The sequence below is a fragment of the Sceloporus occidentalis genome, unplaced genomic scaffold, assembly GCF_023333645.1.
Source record: "Sceloporus occidentalis isolate IW3139 unplaced genomic scaffold, rSceOcc1.0.p SCAF_14, whole genome shotgun sequence".
NCBI lineage: Eukaryota > Metazoa > Chordata > Lepidosauria > Squamata > Phrynosomatidae > Sceloporus > Sceloporus occidentalis.
In genome coordinates this window covers 17,974,941-17,994,811 of record NW_028316994.1, presented here as the reverse complement: position 1 = coordinate 17,994,811, position 19,871 = coordinate 17,974,941, and the positions used below count along the sequence as shown (strand labels likewise).

Sequence of the window (19,871 nt, the reverse complement as noted above, 5' to 3'; positions counted from 1 at the left end):
CAAGCGCGGCCGAGTGTCGCGCGCCGGTGCTGTGCGCCCGGGGGCCGCGGCGGCGGGCGGGCGACGGAGGGATGCTGGGCGGCGGCGGCGGCGGAGGAGGAGGAGGAGGAGGAGGGCAGGCTCCGGCTCCCGCTGCGGCTCCCCCGCCGCCGTCGGTCCCGGGCCCGGCGCCTCCCCCGCCGTCCTCGCCCTCGCCTTCGCTGCTGCTGCTGCACCCGCGCACGGGGCGCCTGGTGACGGTGACGCGCGGCGGCAGGACGGCGTCTCGGTCGCAGCCGGGGCAGGAGTTCAACCACGGGCTGGTCCTCAGCAGGGAGCCCCTGGGCCCCGGGGCCCTCTTCACCGTCCGCATCGACAGGAAGGTCAGGGAGAGAGAGGCCCAAGACTCCGGGGAGACGGGGCTTCCTTTCTTTCATGGGGCCAGGGAGGGACTCCCCGGGAAGAAGGGGCTGGAGGGGAGGCTGCCTGGGCCCCGAGGCGAGAGCTGGGCGGAAGCGGGGCAAGGGGCAGCCAAGGCCGGGCTGGGAATAGGCATCAGTCAAGGGGAGTCATAGTGCCCCTCTGTCCTGCTCTGGTCAGGCCCCACCTGGAATCATCCTGGGTCCAGTTCTGGGCAACACAATTCAAAAAGGACGTTGAGAAACTGGAGCCCTGTGTTCAAAGGAGGGAGACTAAAATGGGGAAGGGTCTAGAAACCATGAAGCCCTATGAGGAAGGACTCAGGGAGATGCTGGGGATGTTTAGCCTGGAGAAGAGAGGGTTAAGAGGGGATAGGAGAGCCCTGTTTCAACACTTGAAAGAATGTCATATTGAGGAGGAGGGAGGAAGCTTGTTTTCTGATGCTCCAGAGACAAGGACCCAATGCAGCAATGGATGCAAGCTGCAGGAAAAGAGATTCCAGCTCAACATTAGGAATAATAATAATAATAATAACAATAATAATAATATTGTTTATTTATACCTTCTTCCTCTCCCACGGATCAAGGCGGGATTACAACCTTAAAAGACACTTAGTACAATTTACAGTCAATACAACAATAAAATACTAACACTGAATTTCCAAAGAATTCCTATTAGTTCTCTATAAATTACAATCCATCTATTATCCAACAATCAGAGTCAAGGAAGAGCAGCCGTCATAACCTTTTCATATGGAATAAGCCCTCCGGAAGAGATCCGTTTTGAGTGCCTTCTTAAAGGCCTCTAAGGTAGCAATGAGATGGATCTCTTCCGGTGGGTCATTCCGTAATCTTGGGGCCGCGGCAGTGAATGCTTTATGCGAAATTGTCATTAACCTGGTATTATAATATTCTAATAAGAACTTCCCAGATGTCCTGAGAGTGTGAGACGGATTATGTAGGAGAAGCACTCCCCTAAGTAACTCAGGCCCAAGCCATGTAGGGCTTTAAAGGTAATAACCAACACCTTGTATGGCACCCAGAAGCTAATTGGCAGCCAGCGAAGAGATTTCAGTATTGGTGTTATATGGTCAAACCTAGATGTTCAGGTGACCAATCTGGCTGCTGCATTTTGAACCAATTGAAGCTTCCAAATTTGGTACAAGGGTAGCCCCAAGTAGAGCGCATTGCAGAAATCTAACTGGGAGATTACCAGGGCAAGTACCACTGCTTCCAGGTCCTTTCGGTCCAGGTAGGGAGGCAGTTGGCGTATCAACCGAAGCTGATACCTGATAGGAAGAGCTGTTTGATAGTAGAAGATGCTGCCTCAGAGTGTGATGGAGTCTCCTTCCTTGGAGGTCTTTAAGCAGAGGCTGGAAGGCTATCTGTCAGGGATGCTTTGATTTGGATTTCCTGCATGGCAGAATGGGGTTGGACTGGATGGCCTTTGCGGTCCCTTCCAACTCTGTGATTCTATGAGTAGGTTTGGGGGTGCGTTTGTGCGCAGAAGGGGACCAGAAGAGAGACCAACTGGGGTACAAGGGGGTAGGGGTAGAGGGAAAGTATTGGGGCTTTATGGGGGTAAGGGAGGAAAAAATGGGGTAGAAGAGGGGCAGGTTCTGAGGTGCTTGTATGTACAGAGGATGGTTGGAGGAGAGGCTATATGGGGTACAAAGGGGTAGGGAGAGGGAGGATGGCCGAGGTTTTATGGGGTGAAGTAGAAGCAGCTGGGGTAGAAATAGGGGAAAGAGGGGTAGGTCCTGAGGTACTTGTCTGTGCTGTGGGGGGCTAGAGGAGAGGCTGTCTGGGGTGCAAGGGGGTCAGGAGAGGGGGAAAGACGGGTTTTGTGGGGGCAAGGGAGGAACTATTAGGGTACAAGTGGGATAAGGAGGGCAGAAGGTTTTGAGTTACGCTTATGCACAGAAGGTGACTAGAAGAGAGGCCAGCTGGGGTACAAGAGGGGTAGGCAAAGATAAAAAGGATTGGGGTTTTTGGGGTTTTATAGGAATGAAGGAAGGTAGAAGTGGGGTAGAAGAAGAGACCTCTATGAACTTATGGACAACACAGACGTGGTAGAAGAAGGGCTTGTCCATGAAGAAGGTACTTAGGAGGTATTATGATTGATTATTAACTCCTTCTTTCCATTGGGATGGAAGGAACTCTGAAGGCAATAGCCATAGGTAGACTCACCAGAGCACAATTCCAAAGCAGTACTGCTTAGAACATGCCACACAAACTGATGATAATCCATTGATTCCTCTGTGAAAGGTGTATACAGTCCGACCGCTTTATCCATAGATTCAACTGTCCATGGCTTGAAAATATTTTTTAAAAATAGATTCCCAAAAGCAAACCTTGATTTTCCCATTTTATATAAAGGACATGATTTTACTACACTATTATATATAAGGGGACTTGAGCATCTGTGGATTTTGGTGTCCACAGGAGGAGACCCTGGAACCGAACTGCAGCAGACACCAGGGGCCCACTGTATCCCAGTTGGCCATTTGCCTCCAACTCCATCAACACCTCATCTTTCTTTCTTTTCTTCTTCCACTCCTGCAGGTGAATTCCTGGAGCGGCTCTATCGAAATTGGGGTGACGGCCTTAGACCCCAACCACCTTGACTTCCCCAGCAGTGCCACTGGGCTCAAGGGGGGCTCCTGGATCATTTCGGGCTGCTCGGTGCTGCGGGACGGCCGCTCCATCTTGGAAGAGTATGGCCAAGACTTGGACCAGTTGGGCGAAGGCGACCGGGTGGGCATCCAGCGCACGGCCAACGGGGAGCTCCGCCTGTGGGTCAACGGTCAGGACTGTGGTGTCGCGGCCACAGGCATCCCCTCCCGGGTCTGGGCAGTGGTGGACCTCTATGGCAAGTGTACCCAGATCACCGTGGTGCCTGACGACGTGGACGAGGCAGAAGAAGGGCTTGTCCATGAAGAAGGTACTTAGGAAGGATTATAATTGATTATTGCGGTTTAAAACAGATTATTGCAGATTAAAGCAGGTCAGTTGAGAGTTGCTAGGTCCTGAGGTGATTAAAATGCATGTCCTGCAATCTAGTGAGGAACCTGTAAAGTTTACTCTTTTTGGACCATAAGTTCTACAATTATTATTTTTTTTGGGGGGGGGGGGGAAGATTTATTCTAGAAAAATAAGGATGTTAAGGTTGTCCTTTTGTAGACCAGTGATTCCCAAACTCTGGTCTTCCAGGTGTTTTGAACTTCAGCTCCCAGAATCTTCAGCTAACTTGGCCAATGTTCTGGCCTTCTGGGAGCTACAGTCCAAAACACCTGGAAGGCCAGAGTTTGGGAATCTCTGTTCTAGACAATTTGCAGCCTTTTTCTTGCCTCCTCTGTGCTCTCTCTTTGTGGTAGACAGATGTATAGGTCGAGGCCAGACTGCCTGGAAGATTATGTTTCCCTAGACAACCTGCCTGAGTTTTAAAGTCTTCAGAGGAGAGGGCTTTCTTTCAGTCCCACCACCATTGGATGTACATCTGGTAAAGACTCAGGAGAGAGACTTTTTGGTGGCTGCTCCCAGGTTATGGGATTCTCTTCTGAGAGAGGCTTGGTTAGCTCCCTTTCTACTCTCTGTTCACTAGCAGGCAAAGCCCTTCTTATTTAAACAGCTTTTACTTGATTAAAGTAATGCAATGGTTGTGCTGAGTCTTAATATGTACAGTTAGCCCTCTGTATCCACAGATTCTTTATCTACGGATTCAACCATCCACAGCTTGAAAATATTCCAAAAAGATGTAATTTCCCAAAAAAGTGATTTTCCTATTTTATAGTTGTGCATCTTCAAGGAATACGCTTTTACTATGCTGTTAGATTTAATGGGACTTGGGCATCCACTGATGTTGTTATCCATGGGGGATCCTGGAACCAAGCCACAGCAGATACCAAAGGCCCACTGTAGTAGGTTTTAATGTTCTTTGAACTGTTCTGAATTAACGTTTTCATGTGGATTTGCTTAATGCTTTTTAGATTTTGTGTTCAGATCGTTTTCACTGGGCCTGGACAGACAGGCCAAAATAAAGCTGCTTCGGGTCACTTTGGAGGTATGCTGTTTAAATGACACATTCAACTTAAGAGGCCAGAAGCTGCGCTCCAATCCTTAGGAGTGGAGCGTGGCTTTGGCACAGCTTCCGGCCTCTTAGAAGGCATGCAGCATTTAAACAGCATACCTCCAAAGTGACTTGAAGCAGCTTTATTTTGGCCTGTCTGTCCAGGCCCACTGTTTTGCTTTAACATGCATTTTAAGCCCTTCTGGGTCCCATATGAGGGGAAAGCAGGATATCAATTAAATAAATTGATTTGGTGGGTGGCAGCAGAGTGGACTTTTTCCAGCTCTGTGATAGCTTTGGAGACACCTGTGAGATGTGCTTCAGGAAAATTGCCATTGCTGTTGTAAAAGGGTGCTCATTTTCCCTTTCTATTCCTCCATCACCACCTCCAATCCACAGTCCTGGACTCGCCATGCAACCAGAACCGACCAGATAAGTTTCCCAACAGTCTGGAGTCAGAAAATGGTGAGTGTCCCCTCCATTCTCCTCCTTTCTTTGGTGATGGGCAGAATAAATGGCACAGTTTAACAGAAAGGCAGGGCTTGCATTCAAATGCAGAACATGGGGTTGGGGGGTGCAAATTCTCTAGCAAGCCATTTCACCCTTTGTACTCATCATTCCGCATGTCTGAGGTCTATGTGCTATATTCCATTTTTAAAAGAAAATTGTATTGAACATATAAAAACAAACAAAACATAATCACCTAAAATTACATTTGAATGCATTCTCTCCACTTAACACATAACATAGCATAACAGATTCATCATCTATCATTTACCAAACATCTTTCTCCACTTTCTTTAAACATCCTTCTCCTTTAATTCTTTTTTCTATATCCTTCCATTCTTCTCCTATATTTTTCTACCCTAATGCTCATTCCTACTTTCCCTTCACTCCCTCCTTTCTTTACTCTCTTCTTCTCTTTATCACTTTGCCCCATACTCATACTTTGACTTACTCAAATCTTCATACACTTACACATACCTTCTCTCTACCTGCCAATATATTTTCTCATCCTTTCTTTGACTTTTTTTATCAGTATCATAATTTTCTGAACTTTATCTACTATCAAGTATAACACAATCCTACTATATCATTTCTTAGAATCATAGAATCACAGAATCGTAGAGTTGGAAGAGACCGCAGTCCAACCCCCTGCCATGCAAGAAATCTCAATCAAAGCATCCCCGACAGATGGCCATCCAGCCTCTGCTTAAAGATCTCCAAGCAGGGAGATTCCACTACACTCCGAGGAAGGAGTGTGTCCCACTGTCGAACAGCCCTTACTGTCAGGAAGTTCCTCCTAATGTTGAGGCAGAATCTCTTTTCCTGCAGCTTGCATCCATTGCTCCGTTGGGTCCTAGTCTCTGGAGCAGCAGAAAACAAGCTTGCTCCCTCCTCAATGTGACATCCCTTCAAATATTTGAACAGGGCTATCATATCACCTCTTAACCTTCTTTTCTCCAGGCTAAACATCCCCAGCTCCCTCAGTCATTCCTCATAGGGCATGGTTTCCAGACCCTTCACCATTTTAGTTGCCCTCCTTTGGACACGTTCCAGTTTCCTCAGTGTCCTTTTTGAATTGTGGTGCCCAGAACTGGACACAGTATTCCAGGTGTGGCCTGACCAAAGCAGTGACACTATTACTTCTTTTGATCTAGACACTATACTTTTATTGATGCAGCCTAAAATTGCATTGGCCTTTTTAGCTGCCACATCACACTGTTGACTCATAACTGATACCTACAAACTTTGGCCCGTTACAGATGGGCCTTAAAGTGTGTGCTCCGTGCGTGCTAGGGTTAGAAAGGGGCATCCTTTCCGGACGCCCCCAACCCTAGCACGCGCGGAGCGTGCATAAAATGGCGGCGGCCGTTGCACACGGCCGCCGCCATTATGACTTCACGACTGCGCCGCCTCTATACGGAGCAGTGCGGACGTGACATCGTCATGCCGTGCCAGGGCACATAGTGCACTCTTTCCCTGGCCGCAAAAGGAGCTCCAAAACGGAGCTCCTTTTGCCGTTTGCGTCGCTGGGCGCAGCTTTCAGACGGCTGCGCCCAGCGATGCAGAGGAGAAAGGGGACAAGCAGCCCCTTTCTCCTCCTCCCCGCCACCGCGGGGACACCCCTTTCCAGGCCTCAGGGAAGGCGCCTTTTACTGCTTCCCCGCAGCCTGGAAAGCGGCGGATCGGGGCCTCAGCGGCTGCCGCTCTAACAACTGAGGCCCCGATCCGGCGGGGAAAGGGGCGGGTGCAGGCCTCCGCTTTTCGGTGGTCTGTAACGCGCCTTTGTTCCTCCCAAATTCAATATTTATGTTCCATATTCCAAATAGATCATCACAGCCTCTACGCCCATGCTGGCATCCAGAAGTGTGATACCATACAGTATAACTGGATCGTGGGGATATCAGGACACTTACAAGAGTGTCCTGTTACCCTGTTTGGCTGGAAGCCCTGGACCAGTGTACCTCCCAGCTGGAAGAATATCTGTGCCATGTTTTTGGAATCCTTCCAAAACCCTTCAGTTTCCCCATTTTTCTCCCTTCCGGCCCACAGGATTCTCCAGCATGGAGCTGTCCGAGGTGGTGAGTAATGCCATCTTGTCGGCCTACAATGGGAGCTTGTTGAACGTCAACCTGGGCAGCCCGCCTTCTGACTCCACCCCCTGTGGAGCTCCACCCATAACCTCTAACGATGCGCTCCTCTTCCATGAGAAGTGCGGCACCCTCATCAAGCTCAGCAACAACAACAAGACCGCTGAGCGGAGGCGACCGCTGGACGAATTCAACAACGGCGTCGTCATGACCAACCGCCCCCTGAGGGACAATGAGATGTTCGAGGTAGGCGGGATGGTGGGGAACACAGGAAGCTACCTTGTGCTGAATTTGAATCTTGGTCTTACTGGCTCGGTACTCAGTTCAGCAAGGTTGGACATCATGGGGTCCTGGAGTCTCTGTGGCCTTCAACCCCTCCACACTTCAAACCTTGAAAAAGGTGAATTGCTTTTCACATCATGCAGTTATAGTGCTATGATTTCACTTTAACTGCCATAGCAACATCCTATGGAACCCTGGGTTTTGTGGTTTTTCTTGTAAAAAGAACACTGCAGGGGGAAAGGTTTTAAAATGCACCATTTGCATCAACTTATGTCAGCCCTATGAATGAGACACCTTCAAGTCACCCTATCCTCAACAACACTGCTCAGGTTCAGGGAGTATTTTGAATTTCCAGCCAGAGTGCTCTAGGACCTCCCTGAACTACAAATCCCAGGATTCCATAGGATGTTTAACTGCCATGGCAACGTCATAAGACTGCAAATGTACAGGTTGCAGGATTGCACTGTTTAACATTAGAACATTTTCATTTTTTCAAAGCTTGAAGTGGATTGTTGTTGGGTTTTATTGGAGGGTTTGCACTTTTGCCATTCTTTGTGACCCACTGAGTGTCCCAAGGCAGAAGAATTCCTCCCTGACCCACAGCAGTTGTCTAACCCTGACCTGCACTGACTACTGGGAATGAATCTCCGGGTTGTCTTTCTCAGCCCAACCTAGCTAGAAGTGCTGCTGCTGGACTAAGTCAGAGAACTTTGGTGTGTGAAGCTGTAATCCATAGAAGTCCCTTCTCCAGTGTTCTGGAGTACAGCAGTTCCACAGTCCCCTGGCACAAGAGAGGTAGTTCATGGTCTGATGTGCACTGCAGAAATAATGCAGTTTGACACCATTTTAACTGTCAGGGCTCAATGCTATGAAATTCTGTGTGAGGTATTTAGTCTTCTCTGTCAGACAGCTCTGGTGCCACAACAAACTACACATCCCAGGAGTCCATAACACTGAGCCAAGGCAGCTAAAGCAGTATCAAATTGCATTAATTCTGCTGTGCAGGTTAGACATGCATGAGGCCGGTAGTTAGGGACCACAGAGTGGAGTTTCTGTGTGGAATTCGTTACATTTGTCTTGAGGCCTCAAGCCTTAAATCAGATTTCCTGAGTGTGGGATGTCCCCGTGTCCCTGCTCCCTGAAGTTTTGGGCTACACTTCCCAGGATTCACAGCCATGTAGGTCCTGTTCATGAAACTGCTAATGGTAAAGACTATTCTGCTTCTTTTTCCAGATCCGAATTGACAAATTGGTGGATAAGTGGTCAGGATCAATTGAAATTGGGGTCACTACGCATAATCCCAATAACTTGGAGTACCCAGCCACCATGACAAATCTGCGCTCAGGTAACTTCCTAGCCTGTGCTGGGTGGGGAGAATTGGTGGGCAATGAGAGCTGAACTATGCTCCTGCCCCAGTATTTGCCTGACAGCTTTTTTTCCTTCATCTACCAGGAATGTAGTCTGTTCTTGATTTATTTAGATAAGACGCCTATCTCCCTTTTTCCCTGACTTCCCCCAACTTTCTGGACCCCTTTAGCAGCTAATTAGCCTATGGTATTGTTACTGTAGTGCCTTGAAATCATTTCTGATTTATAATGACCCTAAGGCAAACCTATCACAAGATAAGGCTGCGCTGGGAATTGAACCCTGGTATCCCAGTGTCCTAGTCCAACACTGAAACCACTACACCACATTGACTCTCATAGTTATTCCCTTTCTGTTGTCTCTGCCTGTATCCCCTGCCCCCAGAGAACAGCATAAATTTCCAGTCCTAGGTCCTCTGTAAGATTTCTTTCTCATCCAAACTGACCTTTCATTGCCTTCACAGAAGACAGAATGTCTGTCTACATTTTGTTGCTCATGCTTCATCCTGACAATGTGAATATTGCATGATAATACTAGTTTTTGCCAATGACACACGCTTGTGAATATTGCATGATAATACTGCAGTTTTTGCCAGTGACACAGGGCAAGGCTTATGAGCAATGAGTCTATTGAGGGAATGAAGTCAAGGGTGTCAGTAAGAGGGTGTGAGGAGTGTGGGCCACACTGGGTGAGTCCTCGAATGGGGGACGTCATCCAGTGCGCTGGTGGGAAGGAGTGCTGTCCATGTCCAACAGTTCTTCTGGCCAGGTGGTAAACAGCTCTGGAAGGCCTGAAGAGGCTATCGGGTAGCAGGAACTGCTCACCCACACCAGTGGCCAATTACTGTTGTAGAGAGGAAGGGTGTGAGTTTAAAAAATTATCCGCAGCAGGTGTCAAAGGTACTAGATACACCTCTTGAGTGAGATCCTTGATGATAAGCTTTTATGCTATCAAATGGAAAAGCCTGGAGCACATAAACTGAGTGAGAGATGGTTGGAAGGGTAGCTGCTTCTGTTTCCCCTCTCTGACAGCCTTTTTCTTGGTGGTTCTCCCCTCGCCAGGAACCATCATGATGAGTGGCTGTGGCATCCTCACTAATGGCAAAGGAACAAGAAGGGAATACTGTGAGTTCAGTCTGGATGAGCTGCAGGTAAGCAGGACCTTCCTGTTCTGGTGCTTCTTTTCTCGCCACTGTGACTCCTGCCCCCAGTATGGGTGCCTCCTCAACTTCTTGTAATCCTCCCACCAGCACAAATGTCCCACACTACTTCTGTGTTTCCACAGGAGGGAGACCACATTGGCTTGACCAGGAAGTCCAACAATGCTCTTCACTTTTACATCAATGGTATTGACCAAGGTGGGCACACTCATGAGATCTAGAAACTTTTAAAGTAGAAACTATGGTGGTGATTTTCAAGATTGGAGCAATGGTGCAGGGCCATGCAAACTTGTGCATCTTCAAGAGAGGGGAGGGGTGGGTGGATCGGAGGCTGTTTCATAAACAGAAAAGAACAACATAGAATTCAGTCACTCTGATCCTGTCTCCCACCCCTGGCCAGCAGCAAACATTTTCAGGACTAGATTCTCTTTTCTCTTGGCCAAATGACCCTTCATTGCCCTCACAGAAGGTCGAGTGTTTGTCTACATTCTGTTGCTCACACCTTCTCCTTGAATGACTGCAATGTTTGAGAAAGTTCTGTAACATGGCTGCTTTTGTCATTGACAGAAAGCACAACATGGAGGGCTGTTCTTGGATTGGTTAGAACGGGTTAGAAATGAACCATTCAGATGCAGAAATGGTGGTACAGGTTGAGTCTCCCTTATCCAAAATGCTGGGGATCAAAATAGTTTTGGATTTCAGGGTTTTTGGATTTTGGAATATTTGCATATAGATAATGAGAAATCTTAGAGATAGGACCGGAGTCTACACATAAAATTCATACAGTATATGTTTCATATACACCTTATACACAGAAGCTGAAGGTAATTTTATACATAATATTTTAAATAATTTTGTGTATGAAACAATGTTTGTGTATACTGAACAATCAGAAATCAAAGGTGTCACTATCTCACCGTCCCTTGTAGACTATTTTGGGGTTCTGGGCAAAGGAGACTCAACCTGTATGTACATGAGGAGTTCTTTAACCTTTGGTCTTTCCAATGTTTTGGAGTTCCACAACTAAGGCTTCTGGGTTTGAATGTGGGTAAACGAGATTAGCAAAGAGAAGATGACAGAAGTTGTGTTGGGGAACATGCACAAAGGCAAAGATGGCCGACTTGGCAGTGATATTGAGATTGGGGCAAAGATGCGAGTCATGAAAGCTTAGCCGAGTGATTCAAGGTCCTTGATGGATCAGTGTGGGTTGAAACTGTCTGGCCCTGTGTGATCCACTGTAAGGCCATTTGCTCTGTGTGGCTCTTCCCTTTCCCATTTGTGGGGCCCGGGTCATGCTCCATTTGTTCCTCTTTTCCTTCCAGGTGTGGCCACCACCCTCACCCCACTAGTTGTCTACGGTGTTGTGGATCTCTATGGAATGGCTGTCAAGGTCACCATTGTCCACAACCACAACCACAGTGACCGCCTTCGACGCAACAATGCTATCATGAGGGCCCTCTCTCCAGACGTGGGACGCCGTGCCATTGATGCTGCAGGGAACGAGCCGGAGCCAGAACGTCTCCTATTCCACCCAAATTGTGGGCAAAAGGCTGCCATCATCAATGAAGGACGCACTGCACTGCGGCCCCAGTATGTGTTTTATTCCCCCTTTTCCCTTCAGAATATGGTGTTTTCTTTATTTAGAGACTTACAGCTCTGGACCTGTTCTGCAGTTTGCCATCCTGCAGTCAAACTGCCTTTGTCTTCTCTGCCCCTATCCCATCCCCAACCGGCAGCAAACATCCCCTGGTCTAGTTCCCAGGTGCAGTTTCTCTCCTGGGGTGCCTCTATATTTGTAATTAATGCAGCTTGGCACCACTTTAAGTGTTGTAGCCCCAACCTATAGAATCCTAGGATTTGTAGTTTTACAAGCACTTTAGCCTTATCTGCTAAAGAGTGCTGTTGCCTCCCCAAACTACAAATATCAGGATTCTATAGGATAAAGACATGTCAGTTGGCCAAATTAACCTTTCAGTGCCTCATGGAAGGTAGACTGTGTCTGTTTTGTTGCCATTATCCTGACTGGCTGTAATGTTTGTGAATATTCCATGACATTACAGCCAAATCTGCTAGTGAGACAGAAGGAAGCAAAGACCGTTTTTTGTTCTGTCTCGATAAAGACATTTTTCCGTTGTGCATCCATGATGCACACTTAACTGTGCATTTCTAAGTAGTGTTCCTCAGGTGGAACAGCCTGTCAGCCCTGGCTGCATGGGTCCTCTGACTTTCATCATCTCCAGGACAATAATGAACCACCTTGTATCTCCTTCTGCAGTGCGACTGATGATTTCAATCATGGGGTAGTCCTGAGCAACCGGCCGCTCCGCAATGGTGAGGTATTCCAGGTGCGCATTGACAAGATGGTGGACAAATGGGCCGGCTCCATTGAGATTGGTGTCACCACCCACAACCCGACATACCTGCAGCTGCCTTCTACCATGACCAACCTGCGGTCAGGTGAGACCCCACGCCATCATCGCTGCTTCCCAGGGGATAGTGGCAGGAACGGCATTTTGACATTAAAGACAAGAATCTAACATCAATGACTTTTTAGCCCTTTCTGACTTTTTCCTTAAAAAAACTAGTTTGCTAATGTTAAACAAAAAGTTTTTAAAATCAGAAAACACTTTCTATGCTGAAAACAGTATATATTATCTGGGAGACAGTGGGGTTTGTGAAAAATAATCGCTTTCTGTGCTCATACATTGTTTTTATTGCCAACCCCTCCAAATCTGAGGCCTTTTGTGCAAATGCGTTTTTCACAAAAGACATCCTGAAGTGTGAAATATCTTATACAGATTGACCATTTTCTTGAGGAGGTGTTTCACTAAGTCAAAACAGTCTTCCTCCCTTGGTGACAATAACTTTTTGGGGTGTTCCTTAAATCTGTTTCCTTTCCACAGGCACGTGGATGATGACAGGAAATGGGGTGATGCACAACGGAACAACCATCTTGGATGAATATGGACACAACCTGGACCGCCTGAAAGTGAGTTTGGTGGGAGCTGTTGGAAAGCAGGTAAAATCTATCTCTTGGTTGCATGAATGGGATGGGGGTTTAATTTGACAAGAGGTGGGAAACCTCTGGACGTGCAGAGGCAACACCCACCTCCCCCAGCCTCAGAAGGGCTTGATGTGGGGTGTCTTAGAGAAGTTCTTGAAGTATCCTTCTTTGTTTCATTTCACTCCTGCCCCCCATACCCTGTCTGAAGCAATGTCTTTCTCCCTCAACCTCAGGCAGGTGACACTGTGGGCGTAGTGCGGAAGGAGGATGGGACACTGCACTTTTTTGTCAATGGTGTGGCACAGGGACCGGCTGCCTGGAACGTCCCACCAAACATCTACGCCGTTGTGGACCTGTATGGCCAGGCGGCCCAAGCAACCATAATGGATGACACAGGTAATGAAGGAAGCTGGATTAACCTGGGATGGCCGTGATGGAGTCTGGTCCCCAAAGCTCTTTTTATGTCCCTCCATGCCTCTGGAGTCCCTAAGGTTTTTTTTCTAGCTAAAAATAGGGTTGAACTTTTTTTCCTTGAAAAGGCATCTTTTAAGTACGTTAAGTAGAGCCAGCGTGGCATAGTGGTTTGAGTGTTGGACTATGGAGATCAAGGTTCAATTCCCCGCTCAAACATAAAACCCCACTGGTGACTTTGGGCAAGTCACACTCTCTCAGCTTCATGGGATGGCAATGGCAAACCCCTTCTGATGAAATGCGACAAGAAAACCTTGTAATAGATTCGCATTCGGCTTGCAGTAGATCAAAAATGATTTGAAGGCATACAACAACAAAAGATATTTAAAGTAATTTTTAGCTAGATGGTTTTAATTGTTTTTAAATTTTTATTGTAAATCTTTTAAACAATTTTATACATGAGTTGCTTTGAGTACCTTTCTGGGAGAAAGGCAGCATAGAAATGCAAAATAATACACTTTTCAAGACTGTGCTCTTACACTGAGATTCTTCCCCTTTGCCCTGAGGACCAGAGGAGCAGAATCTCAGCGGCAAGATCCAGAGGAGCACTGAATTCTTTTGCTAACATGTTCACCCCTCTTCACTTCTCCCCTGCAGACCTGCTTCCACTTCCTGATGATCTCTCGGAGGGGAACAATCAGCTGTCCCCTAGCAGCCCTTCCTCCATTGCCTCCGGGAGCGACCTGCGCTTCCACCACCTGCATGGCAACAACGCTGTCATAACAAATGGTGGCCGCACAGCACTGCGCCAGAACTGCCGGAGTGAATTCAATGATGCTATCGTCATTTCAAACCGGTCAGTGGATGTCTAGGGTCTGGGCAGGACACTCTCTTGTGTTTGTGTCTGTGTTGCTACCTTTATAACAGGTCATGTAGTGTGGAGGCCATATGTAACCCCTTTTAGGGCATCCAGTTTATCCTTTGGGACACCTGCTGATCCTCCCATTTTTCCAAGTGAAAATCAAATGGTTTGGATAGAAAAATACATGAAAACAGATATTAAAACCTTTTATGGGGCTCTAAAATGCTGTTTGGAGTGGTTCTCCACCCTGATCTCCCCCCCCCCCCCCATGGCTTGAAAGGAAATGATGTGTTATGACTTCAGGTCAGCCAAAGCAACAACCCACCACAATTTTGCCACAGAACTTTAAAACTCCAGGGAATTGAAAATGGGGTCGGGTGGTTCTCTGAGATCACCCCTGTCCTAAAACCATACACTGTTTTTGGGTGGAAGCCTTTGTAGTCTTCAGATTTAGTAACCATTTCCAATTTTTGATTTAAGAGTTCCCAGTCAGCCCTCTTTCTGTTGAGACCAGATCCTGAAATTCTAACAAATTGCTAGGTATACACAAAAATAACAAACTTAAATGCTCCGTTGAGCTTATAACAAACCTTTTAGTTTTTCTTCACTTGGTTTCTGAGGAACCAACTGGGGGTGGCTTTCTGCATTGCACTGCATGTGTTGAGAGGTTCACAATGCTGTCTGGCCACATCCCAGTGGACACCCTTGGACCAAACCCAACATGGGCATGTTTCTTAACCTTTCTCCCATTATTTCATTATAGGCCTCTCCGAGATGGGGAGCTCTTTGAAATAGTCATTCAGAAGATGGTGGACCGCTGGTCTGGCTCCATTGAAGCAGGTGAGGGATGGAGGAGGTGAAGCCAAAATGGGTGGCAGTCTCATTTCTCCAGAAGGGCTTTTCCTCCATGGCTATTTCTTTTTCTTCCTCTCCTCCTCCTCTCTCTCAGGTGTAACTGCTATCCGTCCAGAGGACCTTGAGTTCCCCAACACGATGACGGATATTGATTACGACACGTGGATGCTGAGGTAAATTACTGGGGGGAGGCTGTAATTGGTAAGAGAGAGGGTGGAAACCAGAAAGGATGTCTGTGCCATTAGTGGTTGCAAAGAGGAGGAATTGTTTGTTGCATGATGAGCAATCCCTGCTGAAATTTCCTCTGGTGTACAACTAATAAAGATAGTTTAATCTGGCAATAGCCCTACTAGTATGAAAAACATGTGTGAAGAGGATCAGAAAGGGAGTACAGGTGGACCCCATACAACACAAGCTTGCTGTAATAGGATTCAGTTATATGCAACCAAAAAATATGTTCTTTCTAGGCATTTTGTAGGTCCTTCAGTACATTTCTATAGTATGCTTCTTCCAGAGGTTGACCGTAGAATCACACTGGAGACTTCAAAATTCCTGGAGAAAACACTTTTCTAGGCATTTCTAGAACCTCCAGTATGACTCTATGGTTAACTTCAGGCAGAAGCATACCATAGAATCATGCCTTAGGGCTTTAAAATGCCTACAGAGACCACCCTATCACTCATTTCATGTAAATAAAAAATAGCGTTCCAGATTATACGTGAATTTTATATTACACGTAGGGACCTAAAATACATCCTTCATGTAATATAGGGTCTGAATGTACTGTTCTGATGCTGTGCCAGGTTGACCAAGGGTCTGATGTCATTGTGTAAGAACAGCTTCCCCTGTTCTACACAAAAGGGCCCAGATCCAGTCCCTGGCAGCATCTCCTGGTAGAATGAGGAAAGAATCCTACCTGAAACCATGGAGAGTTGCCACTGGTGCTAGTTAGAGTTGGCTGTATTGGGTTCAAGAAACACGACAGCTTCTGACTCAGTGAAAGCTACCTTCTTTCACCAGGATTTGGGAATCAGCAGAAGAAAGTTGGGGAACTTATTCCACTTTATGGGCTTAATCCTAGGGGCAAGTTGGGTCAGAACCAGAATCCTTGACTAGTTGCCCGTTTGCTGTGATTGGGGTGTGTGTGCACTGTTGAAGCTGTTTTGCACATGCAGGGCCACACATTAGTTTGAAGAAAGCTCTTGGTGTATCTTGTGGTTGGCCATCAATTTATTAATGCTCACAGTTGAGGAGGGGGCATATAGAGAACCGTTTTTCCTCCCTCTTTTCCAGTGGCACAGCTATCATGCAAGACGGGAACACCATGCGCAACAACTATGGCTGTGACTTGGACTCACTGACCACGGGATCACGCATTGGCATGATGCGTACAGCCAAGGGTGACTTGCACTACTTCATCAATGGCGTTGACCAGGGGGTGGCCTGCTCAGGGTTGCCCCCAGGGAAAGGTAAAGACCATAGCATGTCGACCAGCAGTTCCCAATCTTTGGTCCTCCAGGAATCTTGGATTTCAACACCCAGAAGCCCCAGCAAGCTTTGCCAGCAGTCAGGAATTCTGGGACCTGAAGTCCAAAAACATCTGGAGGACCAAAGTTTGGGAGCCACTGATTTAGATGATAAAGCACGAAGGGAGCCCCAAGGGCCCTGAAGTTCAATTATTAAAAAATAATTGTGAAAAAATTGTTGAAAAAAAGTCCTTTTGCAAACTCTGGGGCCAATGTAATGTTGGCCTCCTTTTAGCTCTTTAGAGTGCTTCCTGTTGAAACTGATTGCCAAATAAGTGTACCATGATGATGAAGTAAGATGCTTTGTACATGGACTGAAAAGGCTGAACTATTGGAATCTTGCATTTTGTACCAACCCCATTCTTCTCTTCCCCTCCTTTTCCCTCCTCATTGCTCTGGCACAGATGTGTATGCTGTGGTTGATCTGTATGGCCAGTGCGTCCAGGTGTCCATCACCAGTGCCACTGGACCCATGGACAACAGCCTGTCTACCAGCAACATCACAGAGAAATCATTCCCTATCCACTCGCCAGGTGAGAGGCCAAAAAGTCCTTGCATTGCCCCCCTTTTTCAACTTTTATTTTTTACTCAGTTTTTTAAAAAAATGCAAATATAAAAATTTTTAAAAGGCAAGGGGGAAGGGAAAGGGGGAGAGTATATAATGTATAGGCCTCAGTCTAACTGGTTATCTAGCTTGAAAGGAGATAGTTACTTCAGATTTAAACTTTTAAAAACTAGACTAATTTTGCATTAGGAAAATCTGTGGTATTTGTAGACATTTTCATACTTTCAGGCCAAAAATCCTCTTGGTGCAGTAAACCAATATTGGTAGTGATAGCAGATGTCTAAGAAATCAGGCACTGCAGATAAAGGCTTGCATCCTTTCATTTTATTATTCTATTTTATTTTCTGCCTTTCTGCTAACATGGGGCCAAAGGAGGCTTGTGGAGGATGCATGTGTATGTCTGCCATTGTATGGTGACTCCGTGAATTTCCTAGAGTTTTCTTAGGCAAGGAATATGCAGAGGTGATTTGCCAGTTCCTTCCTCTGAAATATAGCCTACAATACTTGGGATTTCTTGGCAATCTCCCCTCCAAGGCTGACCCTGCTTAGCTTCCAAGATCAGACAGGAACTGGTATTTTAGGATATTTAGGCTCTCAGGGAGGCTTACAGCATAGATTTATAACAAAGTACAGCTAAAAGTTTAATAAATATTCATCTAAAAGGAGATGTCCACTTTAGAGGTTATAAGGAAGTGTTAACGTCATCACATTGTCAGCATTCTGCTAACTTGTCCAAGAGCTGACTTTTGCGTCTCCCAATCTTAGAAGTGGCCAGTAGACTAATGGATCCATGGTGTGTTTGTTTTTTCCTTTTTCTGTCCCTTCCAGTGCCTGGGGTCGCTCACCGCTTCCACAGCAGCTGTGGCAAGAATGTGGCTTTCCAGGACGATGGCTGCAGGGCAATGCGGGTGGCCAGTTACTGTCACGGCATTGTCTTCAGTATGAAGGAGTTGAAGACGGATGAAATCTTTGAGGTAAGGAGAGGTGTAGAAGGAGCCAGCATGGTGTAGTTGTTTGAGTGAAGAGGCTATTGTAGAGCTGGAAAAGATGCTGGAGAAGGGAAGAGAAATAAGGAAAGAGTAAGAGCAACTCACTTGTGAGGAGAAGGTGTTGAGGGTGTTTAGCTTTAAAGAAAATGAGTTAGGAAGATATAATCCAAGGTAAATAAAATTTATATTTGGTAAGGATGGGGCCTAAATGCCCTCAAGGCATCCTAGGGTCAGTTCTAGTTGCTACATGGATGGAAGACTGTCAACAGAACCCAGGCGCTCTAGGCTCTGTTTCAGAGGAAGGAACTGGCAAAACCATATCTGAGATTCCTTGCCTAAGAAATCCCTCCAAAATTCATGAGGTTGCCATACATCCACAGGTGACCTGCAGGCACACTTATGCTCATGGATAACAGTAGAAGTGACAGAGGTCCCACAGAGGCAACCTTAGAGTGACACATGGTGGCAAAGGGACTAATGGGTTAGGACTGTTGGTGGAAAAGGAAACAGAGGAGGAGGAGGATGGGTAGGATGAGCTACTACTGTCCTGGTTCTGTTCCGGCTGCTACAAAAATCTCCTTCAGTGATATTGTCCTTCTCTTCCTACCCTTGAGAAAGATGACTACACTGATGGAGATTTTTGCAGCAGTAGCTGATAACTGTCTTCTGTAGCATGCATGTTTGGTGGTGGTGGGGAAGGTAGAGATAGTCAGGTTCTTTGCATTTTCATGAGAATCCTGCCCCCTACTCCTTGTGAATATGGAAGGCTGACTGTATGCACATACCCTTGGATTCACCCTCACCTGGCTTCCTTTCAGCTTCTCAAGCCCTGCTTCTTCCCTTCCCTCTAGGTGAAAATTGATGAACTGGACGAAAAATGGTCGGGATCTGTCCATGTGGGCCTGACCACCCTGCTACCCTTGGACGCCCCTTATACAGTCACGGGTCTGCCGGCGTCTGTCCTGGAGCTGCGTTCCAAGGTGACTTGGCTGGTGACGGGCTCTGAGGTGCGGCGGAACGGGATCCTTCAGAAGCAGAATTACGGCTGCTCACTGGAACGCCTCGGGGTGAGTGTGGTGGAGCCAAAGGCCTGTTAGTAGGTTGACCCCACCTCCCCAGTTTAGCTGTGTAAGAGTTTTCAAGATGCCAAGGGAGACCCCTAGCCCTTCAACAGGTCAGTGGAGTAAAGCTGAGAATTACCTGGAAATCTTATTTATTTCCTCATTTTATCGAAATATTTTTGTCCTGCCTTCTTTCTTATCATGAGGTATTAGGGTGGGCTACAATATAAAGAATTTATTCAGTTTCAGATGAAATTAAAATTATATAGGTAGGTTGCAAGCATATTCAACAAATCATTAGATTAAAATTGTAGAAAAGGCTAAATAGTTACATTATTTTCATTGTTTTAAACTGTTGATATTAATTCTCCTTGTGTGATGTCCTGAGTTCTTCAGATGTCGGGTGGAGCAGAAATATCTTTTATTAATAAATAAACTTTGACTAAAACCCAGATCTGCTGTGTCTTTCCAGGTTGGGAGTCGCGTGGGTGTGAAACGTTGCACTGATGACACCATGCACATCTTGATTGATGGAGAAGACATGGGGCCAGCGGCCACAGGCGTGGCCAAGGTGATGTGTCCTGCAAAAAAGGAACTTTTCCAAGGACTGTCAAAGGATAAGAACAGCTGTTCCAAGAAAGTGGGATTCCTTCCACAGCTCCTTTATCCTCCAGCATGTATAGTCAGCCCTCCACATTTGCAGATTTGACTTCTGCAGATTTGATTATTCG

At 46.7% G+C, this 19,871-nt stretch overlaps 1 protein-coding gene across 2 annotated transcripts in view; it reads left to right on the top strand.

Annotated features, from left to right (window-relative positions):
- Nucleotides 1-56: 56 nt before the first annotated feature.
- NEURL4 (neuralized E3 ubiquitin protein ligase 4) overlaps nt 57-19,871 on the top strand; it is a 29,767-nt gene continuing 9,952 nt past the window's right edge. Inside the window, exons 1-19 of one of the 2 annotated variants that reach the window (XM_089481253.1) lie at nt 57-362; nt 2,964-3,342; nt 4,867-4,932; nt 7,024-7,307; nt 8,577-8,688; nt 9,770-9,858; nt 9,993-10,065; nt 11,190-11,457; nt 12,143-12,324; nt 12,771-12,886; nt 13,105-13,267; nt 13,940-14,138; nt 14,908-14,984; nt 15,094-15,172; nt 16,293-16,468; nt 16,930-17,058; nt 17,919-18,064; nt 18,931-19,146; nt 19,613-19,711. In XM_089481253.1, coding sequence (XP_089337379.1) covers nt 72-362; nt 2,964-3,342; nt 4,867-4,932; nt 7,024-7,307; nt 8,577-8,688; nt 9,770-9,858; nt 9,993-10,065; nt 11,190-11,457; nt 12,143-12,324; nt 12,771-12,886; nt 13,105-13,267; nt 13,940-14,138; nt 14,908-14,984; nt 15,094-15,172; nt 16,293-16,468; nt 16,930-17,058; nt 17,919-18,064; nt 18,931-19,146; nt 19,613-19,711 — 3,144 coding nt within the window. In that variant the 5' untranslated portion in view covers nt 57-71. The remainder of the gene's footprint in view (nt 363-2,963; nt 3,343-4,866; nt 4,933-7,023; nt 7,308-8,576; nt 8,689-9,769; nt 9,859-9,992; nt 10,066-11,189; nt 11,458-12,142; nt 12,325-12,770; nt 12,887-13,104; nt 13,268-13,939; nt 14,139-14,907; nt 14,985-15,093; nt 15,173-16,292; nt 16,469-16,929; nt 17,059-17,918; nt 18,065-18,930; nt 19,147-19,612; nt 19,712-19,871) is intronic. The other variant, XM_089481252.1, reaches the window with a different exon arrangement.